Source organism: Phlebotomus papatasi, chromosome 3 (assembly GCF_024763615.1).
Source record: "Phlebotomus papatasi isolate M1 chromosome 3, Ppap_2.1, whole genome shotgun sequence".
Classification (NCBI taxonomy): domain Eukaryota; kingdom Metazoa; phylum Arthropoda; class Insecta; order Diptera; family Psychodidae; genus Phlebotomus; species Phlebotomus papatasi.
Genome location: NC_077224.1, coordinates 76856852 through 76873417, shown reverse-complemented (window position 1 = coordinate 76873417; position 16566 = coordinate 76856852). Strand labels below are relative to the sequence as shown.

General features: G+C 34.8%; 2 protein-coding genes across 6 annotated transcripts in view; both read right to left on the bottom strand.

Annotated features, from left to right (window-relative positions):
- LOC129805841 (E3 ubiquitin-protein ligase Ubr3) overlaps window positions 1-8099 on the bottom strand; it is a 76783-nt gene extending 68684 nt beyond the window's left edge. Inside the window, exons 1-2 of one of the 4 annotated variants that reach the window (XM_055854045.1) lie at window positions 7766-8099; window positions 6213-6533 (exon numbers count right to left, since the gene is read on the bottom strand). In XM_055854045.1, the coding sequence (XP_055710020.1) occupies window positions 6213-6444 (232 nt within the window). In that variant the 5' untranslated portion in view covers window positions 6445-6533; window positions 7766-8099. The remainder of the gene's footprint in view (window positions 1-6212; window positions 6534-7765) is intronic. The other 3 variants (XM_055854043.1, XM_055854042.1, XM_055854044.1) reach the window with 3 other exon arrangements.
- A 322-nt stretch (window positions 8100-8421) lies between these two features.
- LOC129805842 (F-box/LRR-repeat protein 4) lies at window positions 8422-14420 on the bottom strand. Of its 2 annotated transcripts, XM_055854047.1 has the most exons (4): window positions 14024-14419; window positions 13354-13953; window positions 8726-9682; window positions 8422-8657 (listed from the first exon to the last, which is right to left on the bottom strand). In XM_055854047.1, the coding sequence occupies exons 1-4, from the start codon at window positions 14270-14272 to the stop codon at window positions 8580-8582; spliced, it is 1884 nt and encodes a 627-aa protein (XP_055710022.1). In that variant the 5' UTR covers window positions 14273-14419; the 3' UTR covers window positions 8422-8579. The 2 variants fall into 2 exon arrangements, with proteins under 2 accessions (XP_055710022.1, XP_055710021.1); XM_055854046.1 differs by having other exon boundaries at window positions 8422-9682; window positions 14024-14420.
- Between the last annotated feature and the right edge of the window lie 2146 nt (window positions 14421-16566).

The following is a 16566-nucleotide window of genomic DNA, read 5'->3' as shown; positions in this document are numbered from 1 at the left end:
GATCGCTAACATGATCTCCATTTTTACAACCCATCCCCTTCCCATCCTAAATGATATTAATTTCTACTTTGACATTTTAAAACTGACATTTCGTCCATAAAAGAAAATACCCTTGAATCATTCTTAGTATCGATTTATCAAGGTCAAAGTGGAAAAGGACCCTCTAGAGAGCGCATTTACCAATCAAATGTGATCATCTACCCTGTGGCAAGTGGCCTTCAAAAGTTGAAGCCACTTTCTCACATTCACATATAAATTCGTATGGAAATTTTTCTGCACTCGTGACCGCTACACGATATATGTCACAACTGAAGTGTGTATTGTACACAGGACACTGTGCCTTGTAAAGAGGGATAAATATTCTATATTTCCATCTAAAAAGTTTTTCGTAACTCGAAGTGTAAGCTGAGTTTGGAAGCAATTTATGAGTTGGCTTCAAACAGCTCCATATAAAGAACCTTTTGCCAGGGGTTAGGTGATCATATAAGTATTCAATGTTCTAAAGGGGTTTATTTACTTTTTCCGATATTTTGGCCTTTGGTCGGAAATTTCATCAAGGCATCAAAATTTAGGAGAACATAGCTTTAGAAAATACTTTTTTCTGATTTTAACCAATCATCTGTGAAAGATTGACGGTCTTGAAATTTCTGACAAGTTTTGAACTAATTCCAAATGTTTATAAACCGCGTTAAACAATTCTTATCCAAAATTTAATTTTGTATTACTCCACCGAGAAAAATGTGGATGGTAAAATTTACCATCCTCCATACAAAATTCTAATTGCCGGATAGTAAAAAAGTCACCCAGCAAACGCGATATTAAATTGGACTGTCAAGAATTGTAGAATCTATTGCAGGGATAGTAAATTCTAATAGCCGGATGGTAAATTCTAATATCCCCGGATATTAGATTTTACTAGCCGGATGGTACATTTTACTGGCAGGATAGTAAATTTTACTAGCCGGATATTAGAATGAAAAATGTCGGAAAAATCTATTTTTCCTTATTTTCATTGATTTTTGGCCATTGTTTGAGGGCTTGGGGCCCTTCTTGGATGATATTCTCTGTATTTCAAGCCATTTTGGTGCGTGAAAATTGACGACTGCGCCGAGATTTGAACACGCGACCTTTGTGATGACAGTCCAGCATCTTCCAGCTGCGCCACGAATTGCTATAATGTATTCAAAGCATATCGGGAACCGTTGCATCGGCACCCACGATATTCCAAAATGACATTCTAACAGCAGGATGGCAAATTTTACTGGCTTGGATAGTAATTTCAATCCAAATTACTATCCTCCGTTAAAATTTACTGTCTTCCAGTTAAATTTTAACATCTAATATGCGGCCAGTAAAATTTACTTCCCGGATATTAGAATCTAAGAGAGGTCAAGGTAAAATCTAAATGAGGATAGTAGATTTTACCATCCGGCTGTTAGAATTTACTTTCCATAGGATAGTAAATTTTAAAATGTCAAGATAGTAGATTCTAAAGGAAAGTTTCTATGGAGGATGGTATTTTCTACTATCTTTTGAGATAGTAGAATTTAAAGACACGATTTGTAGAAAATACCATCCAAATTTTTCTCGGTGTCCTTAGCTATTTTATGTGATCTTCCTAATTCAAAATTTTTGCCTAGTATAAAAATGCTGCATCAGATTTAGGGGAAAGCGCGCTACATTCGGACGACTCAAGCTTCGGACAATTCAATTTTTCCTCTATGTTCCTTTTGGATTTCACCCAGTGATCTTTTCTGAAAATTTGAGGCTTTGGACTAGCTATTAAAATATAATATTATAATGGGCCAAACTCATTTATAACACATTGAAAAAATGATTTGTGCGAAACATAAATCGTCCCAAGGTAGCGCGTTTTCCCCTAGTAATTTTAGTAAAAATAATTTAAAAAATTTGCACAAAAATTTTGCAATATCCTTGACGTAAAATTAATAAACTATTATCGTTATTAAGGAAAAAAAACGACATTACGCTCTCTTTGTCCGTCTAGCTCTTAATAAAGCTAGATTCTAAACGACTAGTGATATTTATCTAGGGAGATATGCTATCCATGTACTGAAATTGCCTAGGATTATCATTTAGCGATTTTACAAAGTCAAAAAATAAACAACTTTATGGAAAATGTATTTTTTTAACCCTTCAAACACAGGGGTGAATCGATCATCAAGAAAATGCTGAACAGTTTGCAGTTCTCGACCAAAAAGTGCTAACCAATTATATAGAAATGACACTGCGCAACGGTGTCATTTTGAGGTTAACATAATTGATCTGAAAATACATGTTTTCAGCTGAATTGAAATCGGTTAGCATTTAATGCTCGCTGGAAAATCAAAATTGGTTTGAAAACTTAATACATCGGTTGTTATTAGATAAATAATTTTTGTTGAAGTTAAATTGTAATTAACGGAAAATTTTGCAGCTTCGTAATGTTGCAACAGAGTAAAAATTATTTTTTTCTAAGTCACTATATGAATTTCATCCACGGTCATATATTCTAATAGCTAGTCCAAAATCTCACATTTCCTTACAAAACTAGAAGCCTAGGCTTTTTTCCAGAGTCCAAAATACAAAAATTAAAAATGGGCCTAAAATTGCAATTTTAATGTGTAATATTTTATGCATTTCTCACACTTGAAGTGTCTTTTAAAAAACAGACAACTATTGCAAGTTATAGGAGGTTTCTCAGGGTTAATATTTACTGTGAAAATCTTTTGCTCGAAAGGGGTCGTTTTTGAGGGTGGAGGTAAAATTAAAAACATTACCACCTTGGCAGCTCAGGAAAATTGAACTTTGCAGCTTTGCAAAATTATTGTCCATTTTATTACAAAATTATTTCACAAAATCATGTCAAAATTATTGACCCCGACTTCGGGAATTCTTCTTTGACCCATTCAGAGGTTCTATTGGATGTTGGGAAAATTGGAATATTAATCATTTCTCATGAAAAACTCGAAGGAAAACACGTACAAAATGACAGCAAAATCCACAGCAAAATGACACTTTATCAGACGTTTTTGTTTTTCATCTAACAATTCGAACATTAAGCCTAAATCTGCTTCTGGTAGGTATGATTTGTTTATTGCCAATTCGATGCATGTTGAGCATTTCTCATGTAATTTGCCTTGTTTTTTCAAGTGGATTTTTTCGAATATCACATTAAATGGGTGACTGATCATTTTCAGAGACATGAATATTCAAAATATGTTTTGTAAGACAGATTGGAGGTTTTTCAAGAGAGAGAGATTCACACCTTATTGACTGTCAAAATACAGTGAAAAAAATGGTTTCCCAAGTGTCACAAGAACATGTATTAGAGAAAGAGCATAAAATTGATTTTAAAACTCATGATATACCTCTTGCAAACGCTTAGAGTAACTAGATAAAATTTCCATCTAAACACTGATATGCAAATTTTTGTGTAAGGTGCAATATTTACGATGAAAATGAGACTACATAGGTGAAAAAATTTTCTACGTAGCTGAGCAAACAGGAGTAGGTTTGTAAAAATCGCCACTGAATTTTAATTTTCCTCTAGAAGAAAATCTAAGGATTTCCAGAGATTTTATGGAGTAGAATTACGAACCAGTAGTTAGTTAAAAAAAATCTTAAAACTTGTATATATATCGCACATTGAATATTACAACGGCGGATCTTGGTTTTTGTCAATTTTGAGATATTGCTGTATTCTGATAGTAAATTTATTAAATATTCATTATATTTAATAATCTCAACAACTTTGTTAGAAATATTTTTCATAATTTTGAGTATTTGTCAAGCTTACAGAACAAAAATAGTATAAAAGTGGCGTATAATTATTTCTCTGAGTGTTTTTAGTGTCATAATGGCGTTATCTGACGAATCATACGCCACTATTCCACTGATCATGAATCCTACGCCACTGTATCACTAAACGGCATTAATTTTTTGACATTTCGAGGAATAAACAGTGTCAACAACCTACATAGTTCTCTCGTGCAGTGCAGTGGATTGTTTTTTAGAAAGAAATTGCAAGATGGAAAAGGTTTACAATGGACCACTGCCTTTAAAAGACACAAAGAAACGTGATCTTATTTCTTTGTGTGAGGGAAATCTTATTCCAAAAACGCACTACACATTTTATCAAAATCTTGACTAAATTGTAAATATTCGAATCTTGACTTTTTTTAAATAAAAAATGTCAATTGTATATAGAGTACAAAGAGATCTGAAGAATGAAATGGATTCATGGATATATATAAATAATATATAAATAATACATGAAATATAAATAAAATACACAACTTTTCATTATTTATTTTTAATTTCAATGGGCCTATGATTTTCAAAATTAATTTATGGTCGAACAACAAAAGAAATATTGTTGAAATCCAATAAAAAATAATTGTATTAAAATTTTAATTACTAAACAAGAGGCGTATCTTAAAATCCTTGTCTGGATTTTTAGTATTACAGTGACGTATAATTTTGGCAATTTTGCCGTATAAGTGTAAAAGTGACGGATCATTTTTTAATTTTTTAAATAACTATATTTTTGGGTAATAAAAGTCCAACATTTCGAGTTCCACATATGTGCTCTATCCAGTGGAATCATATACAAACAATCTTTAAAATTTGTAAATGAAAATAAGAAAATATTATGAAATTTAGTTTTTGAGGCTGTCTCCTGAAAAATGCTGAAATCTGACATCCGCCATTGTAATATTCAATGTGCGATATGTTTTCCGTGCGAAACTGCATAAGTTTCTCCTACATCTATTCTGTTTTGATCTATCTTTTAAGTGATCTATAAAATTGGTGCTTTTCGATCACCAAACTTGACTTTTGAATGTATTCATAAAAAAAATAGAGAAAATTGTATTTTTAAGAATGACCTTGAAATACTTAATCTATAAGCAGACTATAAGGGCCTTGACAGACTTGAGGAATAGTCGAGAGACGGCTTAGCGTAATAATTTTCGAAATAATGCTTAAACCGCATTTCTATCATTTTCCACTAAGCCGTGTCTCGGCTTAAGTCCTAAGTGTGTCAAGGATCTAATTTTTTGTTTAATTAAAAGTTCCGAATTTTATCCTATTTTGGGCGGATTTTATTTATGAACCGGTTTAGGTTGATAACTTTTTTAAAGCTATAGAAAAGGTAACATTCGTTGATTCCCTAAACGGTTCAAATGTTTTTCTCATTTATTTTTATATATTTATACAACACATCGCTCCTTGGAAATTACAAGGCGTCAACCCACTTTTTTTGCGATTTTGAGATTTTAATGCACTTAGAAAGAGAATTTAATAAATTTTCAGATGATATAAGTCATTAAATTTCGTTATTATGGCTCTGGCACACCTTTTAGATCAGGAAAATTTCATGAAGTTGAAATTCGGATCTTTTTCTTTCTCGCATGTTTTGCATATGTCTATCTCATTTTCTCGCACTCTTCTTCTTCTCTTAAACATCACTCCAAATTGAAATTAGCTCAATCGAATTTGGTATTCGAAAGAATGAGATAGTCATATGCAAAACATGTGAGAAAGAAAAGGTTTCGAATTTCGACTTCATGAAATTTTCCTGATCTAAAAGGTGTGCCGGAGCCATTAGAAAAGTTTTTCAAAATTTTAATCTTTTTGATTACTTGCATAATTTTGTTTGAAGTAAAGGGACACAAAATATATTCATTGTTCAAATTTTTGTGAAACAGGGGACTAACTCAAGCAAGTTGATCCCTTGTCATTGTAATTTCAGCAAAATTTGCACATCATTTAGAACGACAAGGAGCTAACTCATTAAAAAACATATTTTGAAAGGTAAAAATATAAAAGTTTCGATGTTTATATTAGTGCTCATAGAAATAGAAAAGAAATAAATTGTTTTTGTTCAGTCATTAAATTGAGATACTTATTTACACAAAGTTGAATCTTTTATGCTGTCTCCTGAAAACTGGCCGAAAATTAGTTGGCCCCGTGTAATTTCCAAAGAGCGACATATTTATTTGTTTATTTTTGTTGTCTGTTGATATTATTATCAACAAAAATGAACTGTAAGCTATCTTATCATAAACTCCGAAAATGCAAATGTATTTCTTCCGCGTGCGGTAAAGGTCATTTCCCTTTCCTGATTTTTAAAAACCAAAAGTCCTAAACTGAAGGCCAACAGATGAAAGACAGTTAAAGGAAAATGGAATAAAAGGTGGAAAACTTACCAATGGCAGAAAATTCACTTGGTGTCCTTCCACCTGCAATGAGCCACTTGCACCAATCAATTGTCTCACTTGTGTCAATTGATTTTTCTGGATCGAGCAAATTGTCAAGCAGAAGATCGAGGTGGACACTTTGGCCACCACGATTGGATGTGCAGTCGGCATGGATGAAGGCGGCTGCCATTCGTTTGCCCTTCTGCATTATCATTTGGGCAGTCAACTGAGAAGATTCCATGTTTCAGCATATGGACACGAATATTGTCTTGATGATTTCACTCCCTTTTCCTTCTCCCTCTCAATTCAAACACTCTCACCGCTATCACACTGCAAACCGAGATTAACCACTTGGAATCATAAACACTCTTTGGGATAAGTTGGAGAAAGATGAGGCACCTGCGTGTGCCTCCTCTCTCTCCCTCTACAAATCCCCCCGCGCCTTTTGACATTCGCGCAATTCTCTCCGATTCGATGCACTACAGTAAATCCTCTCGACTGAATTTTTGCCATAAGCACCCATTTCTACCTGCACACACTAATCCCCCAGCACGTATATTTCCACATTGATGCTCCCCATCATCCCAGGGGTATCCCCCCTCCTTCTCATCATCCCAAACGGAATCCCTCTCAAGATACCTCGTGCCGGCTACCCATCAAAATTTCTTGGCTTTTTTTACACCATGGCTTAGCCCTAATGTGTTCTTTATTAATTACATTTCCTCAATTCTGAGGTAAATTTTAAAAAATTGTTTTTTTTTTTAATCAAATCTATTTAATTTGAAAGTGTAAATTATTTTCTAAATTTAAAAAAAAATGTAAAAAATTCTTGAAACAGCAGAAATTTTGGTTTCTTGTGACTTACAATTCTGCAGATGATCAGTATTTTAAAGAAAATATGATCTGAAAGTCATATAACCCTCTGCTATATACAATCTTCAAAGAATCTCCGCGTATGGCGCTCGAATCGCAATTTAAAAAAAAAAACTGAATAAAATAATTTTTTTAAGAACTGTAAATTCAAGTTTTAAAGTCCCAGTAAGATGTACCCGGAGCACCCAGACCGAGACATTCTGTACTCAACAATAAACCCTGGAATTGGTATCCGGAAGCCCAGGAGGAAGGGCAATTTGAGATTAATTCCTGACCCAACTTCCAAGCACAATCCGGCCCTCGTGTGGGCAGGAAGTGGCTATAAAGAGTGAGAAAGAGTAAACAAGAGAGAGACCGAGTGTCTTGGCGAATCACCTGAACCGTATTACGACTAATTATCGCAAAGTAATTAACGCGATTACATGGAACACGTATCAGGAGGCAGTGTATGCCTCGAGGTGCCCAAAATCCCACTCAATTGTTCCCCCCATGAATCCCAAGATGCCCCCTGAGCCATCTACTGTAGCCGTATGGACGGGAAAATGCCCAAGATGCCCCAAAATGTCTGGGTTGAGGTCGAGAAAAGTGGCCCATGTTGCGGAACGTCTCAAGATGAAATCTATTTCGGTCATTGTCTTTCCCCATCCACGAGACCTCATTTCCCTCTATCACTGCCATATGGCCCCTACCTCCAGGCCCCAATTTTACCCTTGGGACACGAAAAAAGCCACCCCAGTGGATGGAAGCTGAAAATTTTTGGCCACAAAAGGTACCTCCGAAAAAAATTACAAATGTCAAGTCATCGCCGTGGAGTCACTTTTTTCCAAGCACTTTTTCACCCAGTCACCCACGATTTTCACACAATATTCCACTCACTACACCACCAATACAGTCTAGGGGTGCTTTTTGTGCTGCTATATCCGGTCTTGAGGGTGGTTTTTCACTGAAAATTCACAAGAGAAAATTTTGCGGATCCAAGAGGTGCCTCAATGGCCAAAGGGGACAACTTCACACTGAACCATGGAATTTTGACATCTCACCTTTTTCACCAAACAACATGGCGGACAAAAGCGCAGGTAACTTCATACTAATGGGAAGTTTTTCACCACAACTTTTTCCCGCGTTTGAACATTTTCCATGAATTTTTCAATTATTGCCTTTTTTTAAAAAAAATATTAAATATGTTTTTATCCTTTCCTGAAAGATATTCAAAGCCTATTCTTCATTATTTTTATTATGAAGAAAAAAAGTCAATTTCTTGTTTGCCCAATCATCAATCAGAATTGACAGGAAAAAATAAAAGCTATAATTCGCAATTAGAAAGTAAAATTAATTAAACAACGCATTTAAAATCATTTCTTTCTTTTATTTAAATATATATATACCGTGTAAATTGACTTCAAACTACACACATCAAGCACACAATGTGAACAAGTATAAAAAATACGCTTTGTCTTTTGATTTCTCTGCAATAATAGTACCCAAATTTGCTGTACATTAATTTTATGTGATAAAGGGATATTCAGGAGGCACGAAATTGCGCTTAATACTGACCCCAAAAACATCTCGCCAAAGTGCAGTCTGTAATTTAAAATAAAATATTTTGGTCCAAAATAGAGCCGGAAATATATTTGAAAAAAAAGCTTCACCTGAATCTCATCGATTTGATCGCAAAAACTCAGATCCAGCACCTTAAGCTTGTGACATTTGCTGAGAATCTTGTAGCACATGTCATAAGTGATACCCAGGACTCCCATGAGGTCAAGCTGCTCGAGATTCGGACAGAACTCCGTGATGTTCTCCAGATCGCGATCATTGATGCCCCGAATGGCAGCCAGGAAGACTTTGGTGAGTTTTGGACATCCTTTGAGCAGGATCTTGAGACTATCACCTGGTGATGCCTCCTCGCGCAAACACCAGCCAAAATCCACCTCCTGCAGATCATGACACTGAGACAGTGCCAGGAGCCCCACGGAGGACAAATAGTGAGACTTCCACATGTCAATGGACACAATTGCTCTATTATATCGTGAAATCTGAATGGCTACATCATCCATGCTCACTGCGGAGCTACAGATACCCAGATTGAGGTGTTTAAGGGCAGGATTGTATCGCAGGGTCATGAGCAGGAGGTCCGAATCAATAGCCGTACGAAAAAGATCGAGTCTCTCGAGGCACCTCAGATTCTTAAGGCAGTGAAAATTTAGGACACTCGGTGACTTTGAGTAGTTCCTGAGACACAATTCGCGCAAATTGACACAGACACTACCCACAACTTCCATACAGCCGGCATTGATGAATTTGCAGGAGTTGAGACGAAGGTGGGTGAGATTTTTGCAGCAATTCCGTACAAAATCCTTAAACACGGACGGTGTTATGGTATTAAATAAACCACACCATGACAAATCCAGCTTCTTCAGCAGTGTAGCCCTCTTTGTTAGTGTTATTAAGAGATCATCGCATGCAGAATGCCAATACGGCTTGAGATTTAGCTCCTGATAGAGAAACGGATCAGTCGCAACATCGTATAACTTCCTGCACACCTGAGCTGTCCGAAATATCGACACCAAATCCAGGTAGGACAGGATCTTAAATAAAATCTCACACTGAAATGGAAGAAATAATCCATTTTCACCATTGAGAACAACTTTAAGAATCTCCAGGATGTCTAAGAAAACAATAAGAAACATTTGAAGATAGAACAATAAAATTAATATAAAAAAATCAGAAAAAAGATTGAAAAGATTTCCCTTCGAGATTGAGAAAAACGGCCTTTGACAAAGATGTAAGAACATCTTATAAGAATAATACTGATTAGAAATCCCTCAAAAATAGGTAATACTGGTATAAAATAGGTATTTCTATAATTATAATGGTTGGTTGCATCGACAATTGTCATACATGTATTTCTTTTGTGTCAGCATTTGATGCAAGAGACGATGATTTATCATTGTTTAAAGCAGATACAAAACAAAAGTAGATACGACCGATCAATGTTACTGAAGATATTTCGAATAAAATCATTTTTTCAAAACCGATTTTTTTAATAGAGAAAGGTTATCGGGCTTCGAATACTTCATATTCTTCCCATATTCATTTAATGAATTTGACCTAATGGAGATATATTTCAATGTCTAGCCTTAAGTCATACATAGGGTAAAGTGATACAAGTTGGACAATTTGCCGGTACAAGTTGGACATGGTTTTTTTCTTGATAAATACAGTACAAAATTTGTTTTTAAGCACAAGGAACCAAATTATAAAACTAAAGCATTAAAAATATACAAATAAAAATGAAATACTAAATTTATCAAGAAAAAAAAGCCCTTATGGTATCTACACGCTAGAACCAATTTTCGTCAAAAATTGCCTTTTTTTTTAAAAATTCTGACGTTTTTGCCTACAAGGATTGGGAAAATTTTCTTTAAAAAGACATATTTTAAAGAAATTTCTACTAGTGTGTAGAGACCATTAAGGCAATCACGTCGATAAGCACCTTGGCCGCCAGAAGTTGTTTCAGAATCCTAAGCGTTCTCCTAACGATCTATTCCCTTCGATGACGATCCAACATGAACTAACTCAGAATACTAATCCTCTCTATGATACCTCTCCCGAAGGAGTAACACACACAGGCTAATGCCCTAGACCTAGTCCCCGGCGAGTGGCCTTCAAAGTTGAAGCAAATTTCTTACTTTCACATACAATGCGTATGGGAATTTTTCTGCACTCGTGATCGTTATGTTAAATATTTAAAAAGTGAGAAGTTTTTCTGTATTATAAGATACCTTTCCATATGGAGGGATAAATATACTAAATTTTTGTTTAAATAAATTTTTTCCTTGAAGCACTGTGAACTGAGTCCGAGATCAATTTAGGAATTGGCTTCAAATGGCTCCATATAAAAAGGCCAACTTGCCAGGCGCTTGCCCTAGACCCTAGACACACTTGCGACTAAAGTCCATAGTCGACTAAGTTCGTTCATAGCCAAGTCAGTTCCTGGCACACTACAAACGAGGCTTAACATTCACTGCGACTCACAAAACATAACTTTTGGGGCGTTTTATGCAGATATTTATACTTAAATGCGCTAATCTTCTTTGAAAATGAAATTACTTGTAAATTTACTTCATAATTCACGCATAACAACAAGAATTATTTACTAGAATAGCGGAAATTGGCTTAAGTCGCGAGATAGCTTCCATCTCACAAATAATTGCAATTAACAATAATTATTGTACGTGAACTGAGATTCAACTTTGCAATTAGTTTCATTTTAAATAGAGTACATTACAATAAAAATATCTGAATAAAAACCCTCAAATTCTATGTTTTGTTGATACCAGTGAATGCTAAGCCTCGTTCGTAGTGTGTCAGGAACTGATTTGGCTATGAACGAGCGTAGTCGTGTCTGGATTTTAGTCGTAAGTGTGTCTAGGGGCATAACACTAGGAACGCTCTTAGGAGAAATCGGCGCCGCTCCGAGAGACATCTATGATGTCAATTCAAATACCAACGAGGGGTTTAACTATTCAGGAGAAGCTAGCAATATAGCGATAGTGATATACTCCCTCCGTTCCGAAATAAGTCGTACGTTTGGCGAAAAATTAGGGATTAAGGAATGGTTTCAGAGAATGTTTTTGTTATTTGTAAATATCTTATGTATGAACTATCTTCCATGTTCAGGGATTAAGATTTGTCTATGGGTCGGTTATATTCCTTGCGGAACCGCTGCACCCAGGCCACTTATTTGGGCCCATGATGCACTCCCCATTCTCCTGTTCTATCTTAACCCCCAAGGCGAGTAAACCTGCTCCATATCACAGTGCTCTGTGTGCGTTCTGATACACACAGTACCGCTTTATATCACGGTAAACCAACCTTGGTTTGTGGATCTGGGCAGTGAATGAGTATTTGTATTCGACTGAACTCTGCATGTCGAAACTTATTTCCTATACCAACCTCTCTTTTTTAGGCGGTTCATTGTCAATGTATTGACATTACTTTTCCATTCATTCACTGGACGAATTCGAGACTATTACAGCAGCTGAAAAATCTGCAGCTGCCTAGTCTCGAACCCTCGACCTCACAGTCACAGAGCCACTGCTCTATCCACTGATCCACTGAGGCCCATGTTCAGGGATAATATGGGGATCCTATCGCGATGGTAAGTTGAGGAATCGATATGTTGAAGTTGTTCATTTTTCGCGTTCTTTTCAAAGAGCCCCGGTAGATAGTTAATTACTACAAGATGGACTGTGATTAACATTACAGGCTAGAATTTGTTCTTAATTTTTAGTATGCACAAGTAGAACTCAATAGTTATTACCGATATTTATATCACAAATTTTGCAGAATGAGCAACAAAAACAACATCCTGTTTTTATGTGTTCGAATATCTGGATTCAAAATGGTGAGAAATAGGGACTTGGGACCTTCAGCGGACCTCCCATAAGTTGACCCTGGGACCATTTATGTTTTTCTAAAACATATCCAAAATTGAAAAAAAGAAATCGCACGATGTGTTTTCGAGCAATCCCAAAAAACATGATTTTTTGGGATTTCAATCCATTCGAGATCTTGGCTTTCCGGATTTAAACATTTTCGGTTTTAGCGTTCTAAATTTTGGTTTCCGGGATTTTGGCTTTCGGTTTTCAATCGATATAGCTGAGTTTAAAGGCCATGGGGCGTGCAGTGTCACTTGCTGGAAAGGTCTAAGTTTATATTTTAGAACAAAAACAAAATTTTATTGAAAAGAATGCGGGAATTTCAAAATATTAGACTTCGAATATTTGAAAATCCATTTTTCCATTTTAGCGCATTTATCGGTAATCAAAAGAACTTCTATTGTTCCGAAAAGTTTTAACATTTCACGAGACTTCTGCGATATTTTTGATAATGTTTTTATGATTAATTTATGAAAGAAGATTGTTTGATGAATTATTTTTCAATATCTTCGGATAAATGGAGTTGAAAATTTTGACAAAAAAATTGATATATGACTTAAACATAATTATATTTTACCTTTAAGCATCATTACGATCATTTCCATTGCCGAAAATCACCAATCGATTTATCTTCGTTTGCATCAATCGTTATCGTATTTGTATTTTACCAATTTCTAGTTTTATTTCTTGAATTACTATAATTTTTGTTCTAAAATAAGCAAAAAAAACAATTATTATTAAGAAGTCGAAATCTTTTAGATACGACAATAATTGATGCAAACGACGATATCCTTAAGAAAAAAACAAAAAAATTTATAACGATAAGTACTTACAGGTAAGTCTTTTAAGGTTATCTGTGGAGTATTATCGTCTTTGTCTTCAGGTACCAGGCCAGCCTCCTTCATGAAAGTCCCCAAGTCATTGACCAGAAAATCCTTGAGAATATCAGTGTGATTCTCAATTTGGCGCAATTTGAACTGAACACTCTCAAGCTTCCGCAAAATGGGGCCCTTTTTGCTCTTCCTCATGGCAGAATCACCAATCTCTCTGACATCGCATTTCCTGCCTGTCAGTACAATTCCATCGATCTCCGTGAAGTAGTCCAGGAAGATATGATTAAACTCCAGTCGGATTATTTTTGTCGGCAGGGGAATTCTTTTGAGAGGAGGACTGAATTTCCGAGGTCTCTTCTCGACATAGATGTCCGGAAAAGAGCTCCAGAGGCACTGCCAAGTTTCGGTGGTGCTGAAATATGCCCAGATCTTTACAATAGCTCCTGGATTGTAGGTCTCGTAGATGGAAATGGCCTGAGGGATAACAAATTCCTCAAATTCCACCACAATGAAGTCATGGATTGGAATGTCCTGGATATTGCTGGGTTGCAATTCTCGCATGGCTGATGGTGCAATGTCCCACCATCTGCCATAAGTTCTCTGTGGGGCAAAAGGTCAGTTCGATTATTGATTTTCATTTTGGCAAATTGGATTAGGCTCTGAAACTCACCATAGCAAAGGTCTCCGGAAAGTCACCGTAGTCCGGGAATTTTGAGGGTCTCCCTGTGATGTTGTAGGCCGTATAGGATATGCTAGTGTCACTGCCATACTGAGAGCTAAAATCAATCACCTTCTGGGCATACTGGTTGATGATCACTTCCTCAGGAGCAACATTCTGCAGCTGGATTTCTTCCAGAGCTGCTTCCTCGACTGTCAGATCTTCCGACGACGTCACTGACGTGTCCGTCTCACTGATCATCTCGGTGGTGGGCTTTCAGACGTTCTCACAATTTATTAAGGACTCAGATGACTGGACAATTCATCAGAGAAAGAATCTTCTTTGCACAGAAAACGTTCTTTGTGTGACAATCAAAATCACAACACTAACCCAGAAGACAATGCATGTGATACCATAGCTTATATTCGTTAGTAGTAGAGAAGGGCTTTTTCATCGGAACGGAATTGATTAACTATCTGTCTTTCTGTACCACTGTACCATCATTAGAAATTGAAAAAAAATATTTTGCTGATTTTATTTCACTTAAAAAAAATGAAAATGGTTATTTAAAAGAAAGTTTAATTGTTTTATATAAAAGATTTTAATAATCTTTATATATTGCGAAAAATATAAAACAAAAACTTATTTTTTCTTTATCCTTTTTCTCTGAAAAAATGTCTTGTTAAACCGACTGTTCAAATTTTCTCAACAGAGTTGTTTACAAGTTTGTAAAAACTTTTACTTATAGGGTAAGTGTGCCAAATTTCGGCATAGTTGCATGCAAGCGTCAAAGTCTCAAGTTTGAAATGTAATATTTTAAATACAAATTGATTTTTTTTATTCTTTGTTCTGAAAGAGTGTTGCTTGGAACCTTGTAAAGAGTTTACCGTCCTTATTTACTCTAAAATCATTTTTAATACTTTTTAAAATGAATAAAAATATAGAAATAGCTTTGTGTGCCCTATTTCGGCCACCTTCATTCTCATAGTTCCTTGCCTTTCGGGAATTCTTCCAATATCTTTTTCACGTCATCTCGTTTGTCGAAGCTACATTTTTTGTTATTCTTTTGCATTGTATAATCTCTTGAGTATGTAAAAACTAAAAATTCTTTGAAATTTGAGGAACAAAAAATGTGGCCGAAATTGCAAGCTGGCCGGAATTTGGCACACTTACCCTAATGGAAAAACATCCTTTTGACAAACTTTTAACAAAATCCAATTGGCCGCCGATTTGACAAATTTTTTTCATATTCTGTATGGAAAAACATCCTTTTTATAAACTTTTCTTGTTAATTTGACATAACTTTTAAATTATTTGCTTTTTTTTTAATTGTTTTGTTAAAACTGTTCCATGAGCTATAAATTCAAAGACTAAAAATTAGAATAATATATATTAATATATATTTAATATATTAATTCAGATATATTATATAGATAATATTTCTATTATAATTCATATTCATAGGATATTTCTGGAGAAAAAAAAATTATATCTTTTAGCAAATTAGGAAATATGAAAATTGAAAAGGAAAAATTAAGAAATTATGAACCATTTTTGGCATTTTCGGTTTGATTTATGTATTTTAGGGTAATGTGGGTTACGAAGACTAAAAAATCATATTTTCTTTACACTTTTATTTTAATATAAAAAAATATTAAATTTCAGCTCTTACAGTAGACTCTTGCTCAATCGGCTCTTTTTCAATCGGGCACAAAATTTTGTTGACAATTTTCACGTTTTATTTTAAAGCTAATTTGTTCAAATTCTCTGTAGTTCCTCATGTTTTATCTTGGTTCATTATATTTGAGCGCTTTTTGTGGAATTTACAATGATTTTGATACTCAAATCTCGCGATAATTTGAATGACATTTTGGCCCATATGCCCGATTGAGAGAGAGTCTACTGTAAATATAAAAAGTACAACACTCAAACTAAATTTCCTGAAATTTTCATTAAAAAGAATAGAATTAATTTTAATTAGTTAATTTTAACCCTTCAGCTAACAGGAACAACAGGAAACATTTACTTTTGGATTTTGGGTGAATTTACTTTGAATAACCTTGTCTGAATAGAAAAATACAGTAGACTCTCTCAAATTCGGTCATTTAGGACCGAAAGGCCACCCGAAGTAGAGAGAAATTCGGGCAACAAACTTTTTGAAATGCAACGATTTTTTATTCATCTGCATACTCATATTAATTTTACATACTCAGTAAATTTCATGAAAACCTCTTAATAATGCAAAATCACATCAAAACTAAGCCAAAACATGGCAAATTTGAGTATATTTGCTTAATTTGATAATTACAATCAAACTTGAAAAATGTTAACAAACTTTTTTCGAATTTAACTGCCGCCTGAATTAAAGAGTACACGGTAAAAAAATGTGTAAAATTTTACTACTATAATAGTGCAAAATAGACTATTTTAATTGTTTAATTTAAAAATGTTTAAAAAAATGCACAATAATCCCGAGTACAGGAAAAAACAAACATTACAAATGTCTAAAAAGGCAAAAAAAAAACTAAAATAAATGAAATGAAAATTCAACAACT

What these genes read in the sequence shown, in the direction of transcription:
- LOC129805842 (XM_055854046.1), bottom strand. Translation starts at nt 14,272, where the DNA reads ATGATCAGTGAGACGGACACGTCAGTGACGTCGTCGGAAGATCTGACA. An exon ending in TTCCGGAGACCTTTGCTATG is followed by an intron (nt 13,954 to 14,023) that starts GTGAGTTTCAGA and finishes TTTGCCCCACAG; the next exon opens with AGAACTTATGGCAGATGGTG. An exon ending in TAACCTTAAAAGACTTACCT is followed by an intron (nt 9,683 to 13,353) that starts GTAAGTACTTAT and finishes CTTCCATTTCAG; the next exon opens with TGTGAGATTTTATTTAAGAT.